The 14,997-nt window shown below is 41.9% G+C and overlaps 1 protein-coding gene across 1 annotated transcript; it reads right to left on the bottom strand.

The window, feature by feature from the left end:
* Positions 1-2,418: 2,418 nt before the first annotated feature.
* On the bottom strand, positions 2,419-7,683 carry LOC149150618 (uncharacterized). The gene is made up of 2 exons (XM_089442874.1): positions 7,204-7,683; positions 2,419-6,555 (listed from the first exon to the last, which is right to left on the bottom strand). The coding sequence occupies exons 1-2, from the start codon at positions 7,681-7,683 to the stop codon at positions 2,419-2,421; spliced, it is 4,617 nt and encodes a 1,538-aa protein (XP_089299000.1).
* Positions 7,684-14,997: the final 7,314 nt, after the last annotated feature.

Below are 14,997 nucleotides of genomic sequence, written 5' to 3'. Positions count from 1 at the left end.
CCCCACTTAAACTCCACTCATATTGCATTGATTTTGAAGAAGCCACTTTCCCATACTTTCTCGGACTTTCACCCTATATCTCTATGTAATCTTGTCTACAAGATTATCTCCAAGTCCATTCCAAATCATATGTGGTTCATCCTCTCCACATTCATCTCTCCTCAGCAATTCGGTTTTCTAAAAATTCAACAAATTCATGACATTGTTGCAATCACACAGGAATGTCTACATTCGATCCACTCAAAGAAATTAAGTGCAGCTATCATGAAAGTGGACCTTAAAAAAGCCTTTGATTGTCTGGATTGGGGTTATTTGAGATTGGTTCTCCACAAAGTGGGTATACAATCCTGTGCTGTTGAGTGGATCATGGCATGTGTATCAAATGTTCAATTTTCTGTGATTATAAATGGATACCCGATGACATACTTCAAGGCCGCGAGGGGACTTTGATAGGGTTGCTCTCTATCAGCCCTCCTTTTTATTCTAGCTATGGATAGACTGAGCCTACACATTACAAATGCTGTAACTGAGGGATAGTTTCATCCACTTCACATCGGCAAAAATATTCAGATCTCCCATAGTATTTTTGTCGATGATGTGCTTATCATTGGGATCCTCAACAGGTTTTCTTGGCTACGCATTTTCCATATTTTCACGAAATTTGGGAATGCATCTAGTCTTATAATGAATCAAAGTAAATCCTCTATTGTACATGATCAATGCGATATGGAGATTATTGACTAAATTTCAAGGTTGTTTGGGGTCATTTCTGAGCATATGTCTAGAGGTATGAAATATCTTAGTTTCCATATTAAGCCATGTAATTACAGGATCCTAGATTGGCAATGGCTTGTCGACAGATTCTATTAAAAACTTTTGGGTGGGAAATTTAGATTCCTTTCCATGGGAGGCATTTTCACTTTAACACAAGCTGTGATTACTCAGATGGGCATGTACTAGGCACACTTATTCCATCTACCTATCACCATCATAAAAAAACTAAATGGGAACATAACTAACTTCATCTGGTCCGGTATGCGACAAAAGCATAAATATCATCCTTCCAAGCTAGATCACATCTCCATGGTGAATTGCCTGGGTGGCTGGGGAATTTTGAATTTGAAGAGATTCGGTTATGCTCTTCTGCTCAAATCTTTATGGCGGGGGATCTTTGGATATGGCACTTGGAGTTTTATCATCAAACATAAGTATTTGAAGGACATCGACTTTGTGGTTTGGCTGCGTAGAAGGTGTATCGGATGTAACATCGGATCTATTGTCTGGCACAACTTTACAAAAGTCCACTACTATTTTCTGTCACTCCTCTCTTGGAAACTGGGTTCCGGTCACCACATTGCTATTGGACAGGATTACATCCGGGGTCTTGATGATCTCGACAATATCACGGATCCCCTCCTTCTTCTTTTTTTAACGAATTCGGGTACTTATCTATTATAAAAGCCTGAGTTACAGAGATCTATTACATTGTAGAGGAGAAATTTTGATCTGAGGAGCAAAAGCGGGTTCGCAGACCCATATTCCTCAATACTTCTCTTGTTTAATCTGAAAGCAAAATGAAGACGGCTGTACTGCCTTACAAAGGAACCTCCTAACCAGCTAAATTTACATTGCATCTATTAAGGGAAGTGTTGGGTGACAGAATCCTCCTGGTTCCTTGCGCTTGCCTTTGTTGATGCTTCAGCCTGGTAACTCTGGGTAAGGGAGCGGATGTGGTCCATGGCCGCCTCCAGATGGCTGCAGCGTTCTTTCAACCCTTCAATCTCATTCTTCCTCTTGTCCAGTTTTTTACGCTTGGAGTTCCTATCTGCATGGTAATCATCTTGCAGCTCTTTAAGCTGCCTGGTTAGCCGATTGATCATAAAAGTGTGGGCCTTGCACATGGTGCAGTCCCTGTTGTTGAAGATGTTGTCCAGTGGTTTGGCTGGTTGGGCTTGGTCAGCTGGTTGGTTCTGTTGTTCGGCCATATTAGCCAACAGAGGACTGAGATTCGAAGGAGGAGAAGTTCCTAGATGAGCGAGGAGCTGGAGAGTAAAGAGAGGGGGCGAGGTGTCACAGTGATGCTGTCTCAGGCGAGGGGAGAGCGAAGGGATTAAATCCCGTGGAGAAGTGCTGCCTTCAACAAGGTATTTTCGACTTGAGAGAATGTAAGGGAGATGCAGATCATTGCCCGAGACTGTGCGAATACAAGAACCCTGTGTTCGATATATAATACCATGAGAGGTCCTCCCGATCTCGAGTAGAGTCTGAGCAGATCTAATCTCGGGAGAGGGAAGATCTATAGATTTGATATGGTTGCTGTTGAGGGGCGTGCTGAGAAGATGGGCGCAGCCCCCGTTTCTGAGAATGTCTGCGCTGCTTTGTCTGAAATTCTTGGGAGGGGCAGCGGGAGAGACCCGCTTATGGAATGTCTTTCTCATAAACCATATCATTTTCCTTGACTTGACCCGCTTGCCTTTCGGTAGCCTTGTTTGCCTGAGCATCTGCTTCCACATTGTTTGTTCGTAGGATGTGTTTAAAGGTGGCTCCTCCAATAGCTTTGATGTTGCCCATTATCCTTCCTTTGATATTGTTTAAGGCTGCTTGATTGAACTCTTTCCCTGTTATCATTGAAGCGATGATGATGGCAGAATCGCCAACGATCAGTAGGTTTCTTATACCCAGGTTCCTGGCGATGGATGTCCCCAGAAGGAGGCTGTATGCTTCTGCCTTATTGTTAGTCATAATGCCCAGACCCCATTCATACGTGACTACATTTCTTCCTTGCTCATCTTTGATAACTCCACCTGCTCCCGCTTGGCCTGGGTTGTTCTTTGATGCACCATCAAAGAAGAGGGTTGGTCTATTTTGCTTCTGAATCCAATTTTTAACTTCTTCCTTCGTCCCTCTCAATTTCCATTCCATATGCCTGCTTCCTTTGTTTGCTAATTTGTGAGCGCTTCTGTCACAGTTGAATTTGTTAGACCACTCTTTTATTTTTGCATCTGTCAGTTCCAATTCCTCCTGTGCTATACCGTTTGCCTCTAGGGACTCAGAGATGAGGGCCATCGTTTTGGCTAGAACATTGGAGGTACTAGGCTTTTTGTTCTTGAAAATGCATTTATTCCTGGCAATCCAAATCTGCCAGCAGAGGTTGGCAGGGATGTTGTTCCAGATCCTTTTTGCTAGGCCCTTGCACTTGCCAGATTGAGGGAAGTTGTTTCCCCATTGTTTCTGGAAGAGAGTGATCTGGTTGGGAAGGTCCCTGATGATGAGAGGGCTGGTGATGAGTTTCCAGCACACTTTTGCGAAGGGGCAATCCATGAAGAGATGGTTACTGCTTTCCTCTTCCTTCCTGCACATGCAGCAGATTGAAGGACCTTGGATGCCCTTCTTCCTGAGGTTTTCAGCGGTCAGGATTTTGCCATGTAGAAGGGTCCAGTTGAAACACTTAACCTTTGGCAGACATTCGGTTTTCCAAGTTGCTTTGTGAAATGGCCAATTGTTTAGAGCTGAGGCATTTTGCAAAACTTTATATCCCTCTTTTACTGTATATCTGCCTCCATTAGGGTCCCAAACGAATTTGTCTTCCACCGTTCGATTTGTTGGGGCTGAGCCTGTCAGCGAAGTCTTGAGCTCGGCCCAGAGGTTCTTGAGGATCTCAGGGAGAGGTAATGGTCTCCAACCTGTCCAGCAGTTCTGATCCCAGAGAGAGATATCGAACAAGGTTTTTAGCTTTGCCTCGTCCATCCACCTTTGAAGGGGCTTATATTTGATGATCGTTGCCCTTGCCTCCGTGCCCATTATCCTGTCATCCCATATATTAGTCTCTTTGCCATTACCCGGGGCTCTTGAAATGTAAGATTTGAAGTGAGGAAGAGTCTTTTTAATCAGCTTCCATACGGGAGTACACGGTCTTTCGATGATGTTTTCTGATAGGATGTTGCTATTGATCCCATTTAAGTACTTCCTCTTGATGACCTCTGTCCACCAGGTCCCTCTCTCATTAAGAATTCTCCAAACCAGTTTGTAGCCCATTGCCATGTTTGCTAGCTTTGGAATTCTGATGCCGAGCCCTCCTTTTTCTAGGGGGAGAATGACTTTGTCCCACTTAACGAGGCTGAACTTTTTTGTGTCCTGCTTTCCACCTTTCCATAGGAAACCTCTGATAATCAGCTCCATGTGTTTGTGAATGCCTGCCGGGGCCAGAGTAGTAGCGAATTGATAGATTGGGAGGGCTGAGAGTATGGCCTTTATGAGGATGATTCTGCCTGCCAGGTTAAGCCAGTACACTCCCCAGCTCTGAAGTTTCCCTCTCAATTTCTCAATTAATTTTGTCCAGATCTCGGCTTTAATTGATTCTTTAGCCAAAGGTAATCCTAGATAAGTGAAGTGGGACCAGTTCCCTTGGGCAGGGATTTCCATGATTATAGAAATTCTCTGGGTGATATTTCTTGGGACATTCCAAGTGTAGATCATACACTTGTTGTTGTTTAGTTTGCCGCCAGAGGCTTGGAGGAAGAGATCCAAAGCTTTCTTGAACCTTCTAGCCATTATGCTGGAGGCACCCCCTATTAGGAGAGTGTCATCTGCGAAGAGGGAGTGATTAATTCCCTTAGATCCTCGGACTATCTCAACCCCTGTTATTTCTTTGACTTTGCGCTTGTTTTCCAAATGTAAGCTGAGGGTTTCAGCCATTATAATGTAGAGAAAAGGTGACAATGGACACCCTTGCCTTAGGCCTCTGGAACTCTTGAAGGCGTTGCATGGCCTTCCATTGATGAGGGGTGCTGTCCAGTTATGGGAAATGCATTCCATGATCCTGCTAGTAAAGTGCTCTGAGATGCCAAATTTCATAAGGACTGCCTGGAGGAATGCATGGTTAACCCGATCAAAGGCGTTTGCCATATCCAATTTGATGATCATGCCCTTCTCCTTCCTGGATATGCTGCTGTGTATTGCCTCCTGAATGAGGATGACATTATCCGTTATATGTCTCCCAGGGACAAAGCCACCCTGATTTTCGGAAATGAGGGAGGGGAGGACCTTTTTAAGCCTGTTCGCCAGGATCTTAGTGATAATTTTGTACGAGACGTTACACAGGGAAATAGGGCGGAATCTGTCAAAGGATTGGGGGCAAGGATCTTTGGGGATAAGGGCTAGATGAGAGGACTTAATACTGCTACCCAGCTTACATTTTGCAAAAAAAAAATTTGCCATTCTGACGTAATCCTTCTTGATAGTTTCCCAATGGGTTCTATAAAAGGCCACTGTAAAGCCATCAGGGCCAGGAGCCTTTTCCAATGGCATGCTGTAGATGGATTTTTCAATCTCCTCCATTGTGATTTCCTTATCTAGATCTTTGTTTTGAGCCTCTGTGATTTTGCTCTCAATTATGTTTAGGAATTCCGGATTCTCCATGTAATGAGGGTCAGCAGTTAGAAGGGTTTGGAAATGCCGGGACGCTGCCTCCTTAATCTCACCTTGCTCTGATAACACTCTGCCCTCAACTGATATTTTCCCAATGTTATTCCCCGCTCTCCTCATTTTGATGCTATTATGAAAAAAGGATGTGTTTTTATCACCTGATTTGAGCCAGAGGCACCTCGATTTTTGCCTTTGCTCTTCTTCTTCCACTCGATTCTGCTTGTACAGCTCCATGTACAGGTCATTTTCTTTCCTTATGTCATCTTCTGTGTCTTGGCTTTTCTCTCTTTCTTGATTCCACTCCGCTAATTTACTTTGGAGATCGATTTTCCTTTTCTCTGCCTCTGTTGCATAGTTCCTCGCCCATTGTTTGATGGCTATCCGGAGGAGTTTTATCTTTGTTTCCCATACATAGTGCGGGGATCCTTTGATTTCAGTTGCCCAGGTGTCCCTTACCAAGTTCCTGAAGACCTCGCTGCTGTCCCACGCTCTGTTGTATTTGAAGGGTAACGGTCCCAGGTTTTCCCTTTTAATCAGGTTCAGAGCTACAGGTTTATGGTCTGAGATAAAACCTTGTATTATTGAGCTTTGGATCCTTGCGAAATTGACCACGATTCTTTGCTGAACTAGTATGCGATCCAGCCTCTCTTTGATGTTGTTTTTACCGGTTCTTTTGTTTGACCAAGTGAATCGCCCGTTCTGAGGTGGTATGTCAACAAGACTGTGCTCTTGAATGATTTTTTCTAAAGCATCCCTTGAGGGGTCTGCAAAGAAATTTCCTCCCATTTTTTCCTCCGCATTCCTTATTAAATTCAAGTCTCCTCCTAGGAAGATGTTTCTGCCCTGAGCACTCATTAAATCAGCTGTAATTGACTCCCAACAAGCGGCTTTTTCTCTGAAGTGGGGTGGGGCATAAACATTGTATATGGTGTATTCCTCAGTCTTGGAGACATTTTGCACATCTGTTCTTAGCCACCACCTATTCTGTCTGCTGTCCTTGAGATTCCATTTGTTTTTGTCCCATATTGTTCCTATTCCTCCTGAGGCCCCTGATGCGCTCAGTGCCATTCCTTCATAGCTTCTGCTTCTTTTCACACTGTTCTGGAATTCTTGTTCATTTATTTTGGTCTCCTGAAGTAGTAGAAAGTCTGGGTGTTCCAGTTTGAGAAGGTCGCGGACTGCATTAGTTTTTAGGGAGGAGCCCATCCCCCTACAGTTCCAAGAGACCAGATTCATCATTTACTATATTTGTTGTGTGTTCCTCCTTTCTCCTTCATCTTCTCCCCGCTTCCTTTGGCCTTGTCTAAGTATGTATCCATTGGCTGTTGGGTCCCTGTTGCCATTTCTTTTGCTGCATTCTCATCCCTGATCTCTTTATTTGATTTCCTTCCAACTTTCCTGGGTGGATCGGTGGATGTGATGATTTCCTTCGTCTTGTTCCTTGTTAGGATTCTTTCTACTGTTGGGGGAGGGGAGGACTGAGGGGGAGAGGGAGGGGTTGTTCTGGGGCCTCTCGGTGAGGGGGGGGGGATGGAGGGTCTTCTATTGAGAGAGATTCGAAAGGGTTAGAGGAAGGGGGGGGGAAGAACCAGATCCGGAGGGGTGAGAGGGAGGGGTAGGGGTTTCAGATGAGGGCTTTGAGGAGGTTCCAGGGGGGGGGTTTGTTTTCTTCTTCTTAACTATTTCCCATGCTTCTTCAGGGGTTTCATCATTGTTTTCAGAGTTTATAGGTTTGTTCTTACTGCATCTATTAGCGAAATGCCCATATTCATGACATACCTTACACTTGAACGGCAGCTGTTCATAGTCCACTTGCTGAATGTGCGTCCACTGGTCGACCTTGAGCTTGATCGCTTCTGGTAGCCCTTTCCCCAAATCCACTTCTACGCATATCCGGGCACATGCGTGCATGTTTTCTCTTGGCTCCGATCTGTCGATGTATTTCCCTACTGCGTTACCTATAGCCTTCACCGATTCGTCTCCCCAGCAATGGAGGGGCAGATGGGGAAGACGGACCCAGACCGGTACAGCGCTGGGGACGTCCATCTCGGGGTCAAAATCGGGAGTCCATCTGTTGAGGTAGAGTCCTCTGGTGTCCATGAAGTATGGGCCATTCCTGAAAATGAGATTGCGATCTTCCACCGTTTCGAAAAGGAAGGTGAAGAACCCCCCCCGCAGAATCTTATTGCAATCTTCCCTTGGACCATTGTGTTCCAGTTCCTTTCTACCCAGCGTTGGACTGTGCGAGGAGAGGGCCATAATCCCGTAAACTGACCTACCAAGCCCCTATCTGCCAGGGCGACGGCTGCTCTCCTCGGAAGGGCAGGAGGGAGCGAAACTTCTGGGATTTCATCAAGCTTCTTAATAAACTTGGAGGCTGTAGGGCGAACTTTCTCATTGGTATTCTCATGGATGAGGGAGGCAAAAGACTTCTCTAGATCCTCCTGATCGTGGGATGGGGGATCCATTGCGGGGCTGGTCAGAAGCGCAGGGGGCGCTCCAGCTGAATGCAGAGAGAGGGAAGGGCCGTAGGCCCCCGATGGAAGCGGGCAGAAGGCCCCAGGGTGACAGGGAGGGCAAGCGGCGGGGGAGAGCAGCCCAGCAGCAGCGCTGCCAGGCGCAGGCGCTCAGAGGGTCAGGCAACGCAGCAGCAGAGGCTGCGGGGAGCAGAGCGCAGATCTTCTGAAAAACTTTAGCACTCCACGGATCCCCTCCTTCATGGACTAAAGAACAAAGGCATTTAATTCTAGCAACAAGTCATTTCAAATTGGCATAACAGAGGCCACATTTGGAAATGATCTGTGGAGCTAGGACTTATTGGACAGAATGCATAGGAATGGGAAAAGCTACGCACACAGCTACAACTGGCCGGAATCTGCAAAGATGCGAAAAGAGATTTGATTGTATGGAGGGGCAAAATGAAGTGCACCAACATTATGGTGGCGGATACATATCACCTTCTTTTTTGTTGGGACACCATATATTCGGAGGTATGCTGGCTTCTAAATTCTAGAATTCCTACATTCCTTCTAAAATCACTCTTTTTCTCTGGTTAGTCTAGCGAAATAAAAATTTGATGTGGGAAAACCTCCAAAAAAGAAATTGGTCCAGTCCTGGGATATGTGTTCTTTTCAAGAATGTGGAAAAGGATAATCTACACCTGTTCATTACGTTCCTTGTTGCTTCTAAAATTTGGAAAAATATGGCTACCATTTTTGGTTTCCAACTCCCATGGTTCATCTGCATTTTTGACTACCTTGAATGGTGAGGTCAGCGAAATGTCACCTGGCACTACATTCCTCCTATTTTCTTTTGTGAGATTTGGAGGTGGAGAAATAATATTATCTTCAATAACTACGTAGAAAATAGTGCATTGGTGATAGAGAGAATTAGAATCACACTCTCTTCTGGACTACAAATTGGCATGGACAATAAAAATCCAAAAATCACTATCATGCGCAGAGATCATATACCCTGCAGGGTTTTTTGATGGTGCATCACAAACCAGCAGATGTGGATGTGGGTTCTTGATCCAATTTTCACCCGAGAAGGCATATCATGTTCACTGGGGTGCAAGTATAGGCACTCATATAAAGGAAGAGGCCATGACATTATGGGGCCTACTCTTGTTTTGGAGAATTCGGTATCTACGGATAAATACTAATTCCCTAGATAAGTAGCCATATCTAGAACAACAGTTTAAAGAACTTTAGCATTTTCGTATAAGCAATAGATAAGACAAAGAAGATGATAAGACCTACTTGTAGTTCTGCTTTCCTCTTGTCTCTTTTGTATCGATCCTGTCGCTCCTTCCCGTACTTAACACACTTGAGAAGTACCTGTAAACACCAACAAAAGACAAAGAACCGATCAAAGAAAAAGATCTATTGAATACAAGTGAATGGAATCAGATACATTTCACACATATAAACATCATATAACAATACAAACATATGGGAAAAAGGTTCAAATACTTTATTGAATAGAACAAGGAATTACAACCATCGTGTCTGATTCAAAGTCATTCCTCTAGCTTGGATCCCATCCACATCACATCAAAAGCATGACAAACTTGTAGGATTACAATACTTACCTCAAAACCAATTCTCATAGCAACATTATCTCCCTACAATTCAACATAGTCCAGCCTCTAATCACTTATATGAGTGTTCAATTTATAGGAAGATGAAGGCAGTTATGTCATAAATGGGGGTATTGAATGTCCTTCCATACTTAGAATTAGTTCCATGGAGGAAGGGATGAGAGGATAGGATGCATCTTGACTCATTCCTCATCCATTTTCGAGCTCATAGGAGTTGATAAGTGAGGGAAACTTCTATGTTACTCCAAGAGATAAGAATATTTCCCAAATCCTATGTGAATTTTGCTCAATCTCGCCCAATGCAGGTGAATGAAGGTCTAAGTGCTCTACAAAGCACCGTGGCATGGATTTAACTGCTCTGCAGCACACCCTTACATGGGCATAACTATGCTAGTCTCTCTAGAGGTCATTTTAGGATGTCTTCAGGTCATGAAACTGTCTGGGAAGGAGGCATTCAAAAGAGTGACTTGTTTAGGGCATGAAACAACTGAAAGTAGGGTTTGATGAGCCCTAAAACACTGATCTAGATGGTGGGAGTGAGTGATGTGCCCAAATGGATCTGTAACAACTACCCCCTAAAGCATGAAGTCGAAAAATGAAAATGTTGAATGACATGCTTTACGATGTGATGAGGAGGTTTCAAAGTGGAATGTGACCTGCATCAATTACAATACATATATAAAGATATTTTCTTTTTACATGAATTGCTGAGGGAAGGCATACCCATGCTCAGCATATGAACTTTCATGACATGTACATAGACAGTCATCTACAGATATAGACCCATGATCGAAATGACTATCAATGTAAAGCCATTGTACACATGATTTAGTACTCCTGAAATTGCAACCCGGATGGATGAAACTAGGTCCGGGGTCTTGTATCTCATTCAATCGTTCGCTCAAGTACAATTCTAACCATGTGAATATATGATCTGAAGTCAAACATGGTAAGACACCATCTGATTACCAACGAATGATGTAAGATGTTAACAGATATGAGAGAAATCACCAATAGTGATAATGATCCTCAAGGTACTGAAGTGCATTCTACATGGTGTGAATGGATGATTTGATATCAAATACCATACAAAGTCTTTCGGTCGAAGGCCATTAATGTCAACCTATCGACAGAAGAAAGAAACCTACCATTGATTTATGCAAGCCTCAAGATACTAGAAGGGTGTTCCTAAGTCAACTTCTTAGATAATGTGCTAATGTCGACAAGAAGCGACTCGTCACAGGAGAGCCTTGATGTATCCCACATCAACGACACGAAACGAGTGTAGTGATTTTGGAGATGGAATTTGACTCGTGACACAAGTTTCAGTAATGGTGGTCATGAAAATGAAGGTTTATGGTATTGTAAAGGATGAATTTTAATTGGATGACTTCTCTTGAACATGTCGGCAGCACTAAAATGAATTGGTATCATTGACCTAAAATAAATTGATGGATGGTATGATAACCATCAAGTTGATAACCAAACCCAAATAGTCATAGTGATGGAGTGAAAGTGTCATGTTCAAGAGCGACGTGCTACCATAAAGTGGTTTTCCACTTTTTCCCATTTTCCCCAGTCATTTCTGACCAGTACCTCTTTATTTTTATCAAGCTTGAGGAGGATAACATGTGGTTGTTGTATAATTCCACCCTTCGGTTGAATCCATTGCTATGTGATGTTTTAACGAGTCTAGCGAAGGTGAAACTCATTCTTGTCTAGATGGACAAGTTTGTCGCTATTTGATGTTTTAACGATTTTAACGACAAAGATAGCTCGGTCCTTTTCATGTTTAGAAAGTTTGAAAAGGGACAAAAAGAAAACTCCACAAGTAATTTTTCGTAAATTTGTCTCTCAAGTCCAAAAAAGCATAAAACAATATGAGAGAGAACCTATTGACCATGTTTGGTCAATGTATTTCTTTTTTGTAGTTCATTTATCTCAGCCTGAAAAAGGGTTAAAATTATACTGAGTAGATGTCATTTCCAATCCATTAACGAGCTGAAAAGGAAAAGCGCTAAGCAATATTTTCATATTTCAAGAGTCTGAAAAGAGCTTAAAGAGGATATCGCTTTGAGGAATGAGTGGTGTTTAGGATAGAAACTAGTTCCGGTGATGTTGGAACTTCTCAAAACATGTTGATTTATGTGAAGAGGCTGGCTAATAAGACCACTCATTGCAACTATTCCTCAAAAAGTGTAAAACAACTAAGTGAAAATGTATGATCGGGCAAGCAGATAGCGATGATGGAAGGAGAAAAACCAAGGCTCATCTGGCAGAAGAGGCTGATAGAATGGAAATCACGAGGGTTAAAATGGAAATGGGTTCATTTTTAGACAAGCTTGAACCATAGAGAACTATGTTTGGATTTAGTTTCATGTTTACACAAGCTTGAAATGAAAAACTATGCTTGGATTCAATTTCATTTTTACACAAGCTTAAAATGAAGAACTATGCTTGAATTCAGTTTCATTTTTACACAAGCTTGAAACAAAGAACTATGCTTGAGATTGGTTTACATGCCCCCAACATGATGAAAAGGAGAGTCTCCTGTAACTAGATGGAAGTTGTTGCGGTGAAGCAAGACGATTATCCAATACCTTTTTGGCTTCGTCCAGATAGGGACAAAGGTGAATGGGGTGATTCCCTTCACATAACCTACAAGAAAACTTAACTTTACCACTAGGTGCATGCCCACCAGGCTTCATTACATTCACCCAAGTAGACTACTCGTGTCTATTAGGTGGATGGAATGAAGGTTCGTTTACGAGATCAAGTGAAAGATTCGATTGGGATTTTACGAGATCTAATCAAAGACTCAAATTGGAACTTTGCTCCAGGGGACCTTGTTTCATTTTTTAATGAGCTTGACACAAGACAAGGAACTCTGCTTAGATTCCTTGTTTCATTTTTTAACGAGCTTGACACAAGACAAGGAACTATGCTCACACTCCTTGTTTCATTTTTTAACGAGCTTGACACAAGACAAGGAACTATGCTCATATTCTTGGTTTCGTTTTTTAATGAGGTTGACACAAGACAAGGAACTATCCTCATCTTTCTTGTTTCATTTTTTAACGAGCTTGACACAAGACAAGGAACTACGCTCGTGGGATCCGTTTCATTTTTTAATGAGGTTGACATGGTAAAAGAACTATCCTCATATTCCTTGTTTCATTTTTTAACGAGGTTGACATAAGACAAGGAACTGTCCTTGTATCATTGGTTTCATTTTTTAATGATGTTGACTCAAGACAAGGAACTATCCTCATATCCTTGGTTTCATTTTTTAACGAGGTTGATACAAGACAAGGAACTATCCTCGTATTCCTTGTTTCTTTTTTTAACGAGGTTGACACAAGACAAGGAATTATCCTCATGGGCCTGTTTAATTTTTTAACGAGGTTGACGCAGTAAAAGAACTATCCTCATGCCCTTTCTTTCATTTTTTAATGAGGTTGACATAAGACAAGGAACTGTCTTCATATCCTTGGTTTCATTTTTTAACGAGAATTTGTTTTGGAGAATGGTTGCCAATTTGTTTGGGAGAATTTGGTATCTACGGATAAATACTAGTCCCCTAGATAAGCAGTCATATCTAGAACAATAGTTTAAAGCACTTTAGCCTTTTCCTATAAGCAATAGATAAGACAAAGAAGATGAGAAGATCTACTTGTAGTTCCACTTTCCTCTTGTCTCCTTTGTATTGATCCTGTCACTCCTTCCCGTACTTAACACGCTTGAGAAGTACCTATAAACACCAACAGAAGACAAAGAACAGATCAAAGCAAAAGATCTATTGAATACAAGTGAATGGAATTAGATACATTTCACACATATAAGCATCATATAACAATACAAACATATGGGAAAAAGGTTCAAATAATTTATTTAATAGAAGAAGGATTTACAACCATCGTGTCTAATTCAAAGTCATTCCTCCAGCTTTGATCCCATCCACATCACATCAAAAGCATGACAAACTTGTAGCATTACAATACTTGCTTCAAAGCCAATTCTCATAGCAACATTATCTCCTTACAATTCAACATAGTCCAGCCTTTGATCAATTAGATGAGTGTTCAATTTATAGGAATATGAAGAAGGTTATGTCATAAATGGGGGTATTGAATGACCTTCCATAATTAGAATTAGTTCCATGGAGGAAGGGATGAGAGGATAGGATGCATCTTAATTCATTCCTCATCCATTTTCGAGCTCATATGAGTTGATAAGTGAGGGAAACTTCTAGATGACTCCAAGAGATAAGAATATTCCCCAAACCCTATGTGAATTTCACTCAATCTCTCTCAGCTCAGGTGAAGGAAGGCCTAAGTGCTCTGTAGAGCACCCTGGCATGGACTTAATTGCTCTCCAGCGCACCCTTACATGGGCCTATCTGTGATGGTCCCTCTAGAGGTCATTTCAGGATGTCTTTAGGCCATGAAACTGTATGGGAAGGAGGCATTCAAAAGGGTGACTTGTTTAGGGCATGTAACAACTAAAATTAAGGTTTGATGAGCCCTAAAACACCGATCTGGATGATGGGAGTGATGTGCCCAAATGGATCTATAACAACTCTAGTTCACTAATTTCCTAAATATTCCTTCTATCCACATTTTCGGAGATTCCAAGACCATCATTCCATGGCCACGCTACAATATGAAATTCCACACTACAAGGTTGGTTACAACAAATTACAACTCTATGGAATTCACAACATCTCTCTTCGAATCAACATATTGGTAGGGAGTTCAATCATGCTGCAGACAGTCTCTCAAAGAAAGGCTTACTAGACAACCTGGATGGTTTACACATTGAGATCAAGATGGGAGACACATGCATGGAGGCCGGGGTGCTGCCACTGCCAGGATAAAACTTCTCACCCTGACTTATTTCTTTTTTGATTATCAGATGGGCCTTCTCTGACTATTTTTGTCTAATAGTACTATCTGCTCTATTTCTGAATTCCATACTTTTTGCCTATTATCAGCCAGTCATGATGTTTTCAGGAATCATTAGATCTTTCTGTTATCTTCTAAATTATCTATACCCAGGGTCTATGTACATGGACTAGTTATATGCATGACTGTAGCATATGAGTCTCCCCCTGTTATTACTGATATTGATGCTATATTAGAAGCTTCCTATGAAGCAAATGTAACTTTTTTGAGATTGAATATAACGATTTTTTCACACTTAAAAAATGGTTGTTTTTAATTTACGATTAAAATAATAATAATAAAACTTTATTTACCCTTAAAATTTAAATCTCGGAGGGAAGAAAAACAAAATTATCTACCTGATGATGTGAACCATATTTCACTGACCTATACAATAAATATGTTATTTTTTAATAAAAGTTGTTCATCACTGAACCAGGAAAAGGGCATGTCACAAGGAATTTGTTAAATTTCTTGAAACATTTATTAAAAATGTGATATATTATGAACATCGAAGCGATATATGCT

This window comes from Pinus tabuliformis, chromosome 9, assembly GCF_031772625.1.
Source record: "Pinus tabuliformis cultivar Carrire ecotype Pingquan chromosome 9, CPIR1, whole genome shotgun sequence".
NCBI classification, from domain to species: Eukaryota; Viridiplantae; Streptophyta; class Pinopsida; order Pinales; family Pinaceae; genus Pinus; species Pinus tabuliformis.
The sequence above is the reverse complement of the archived record's forward strand: the minus strand, read 5'-3'. Positions and strand labels throughout refer to the sequence as shown.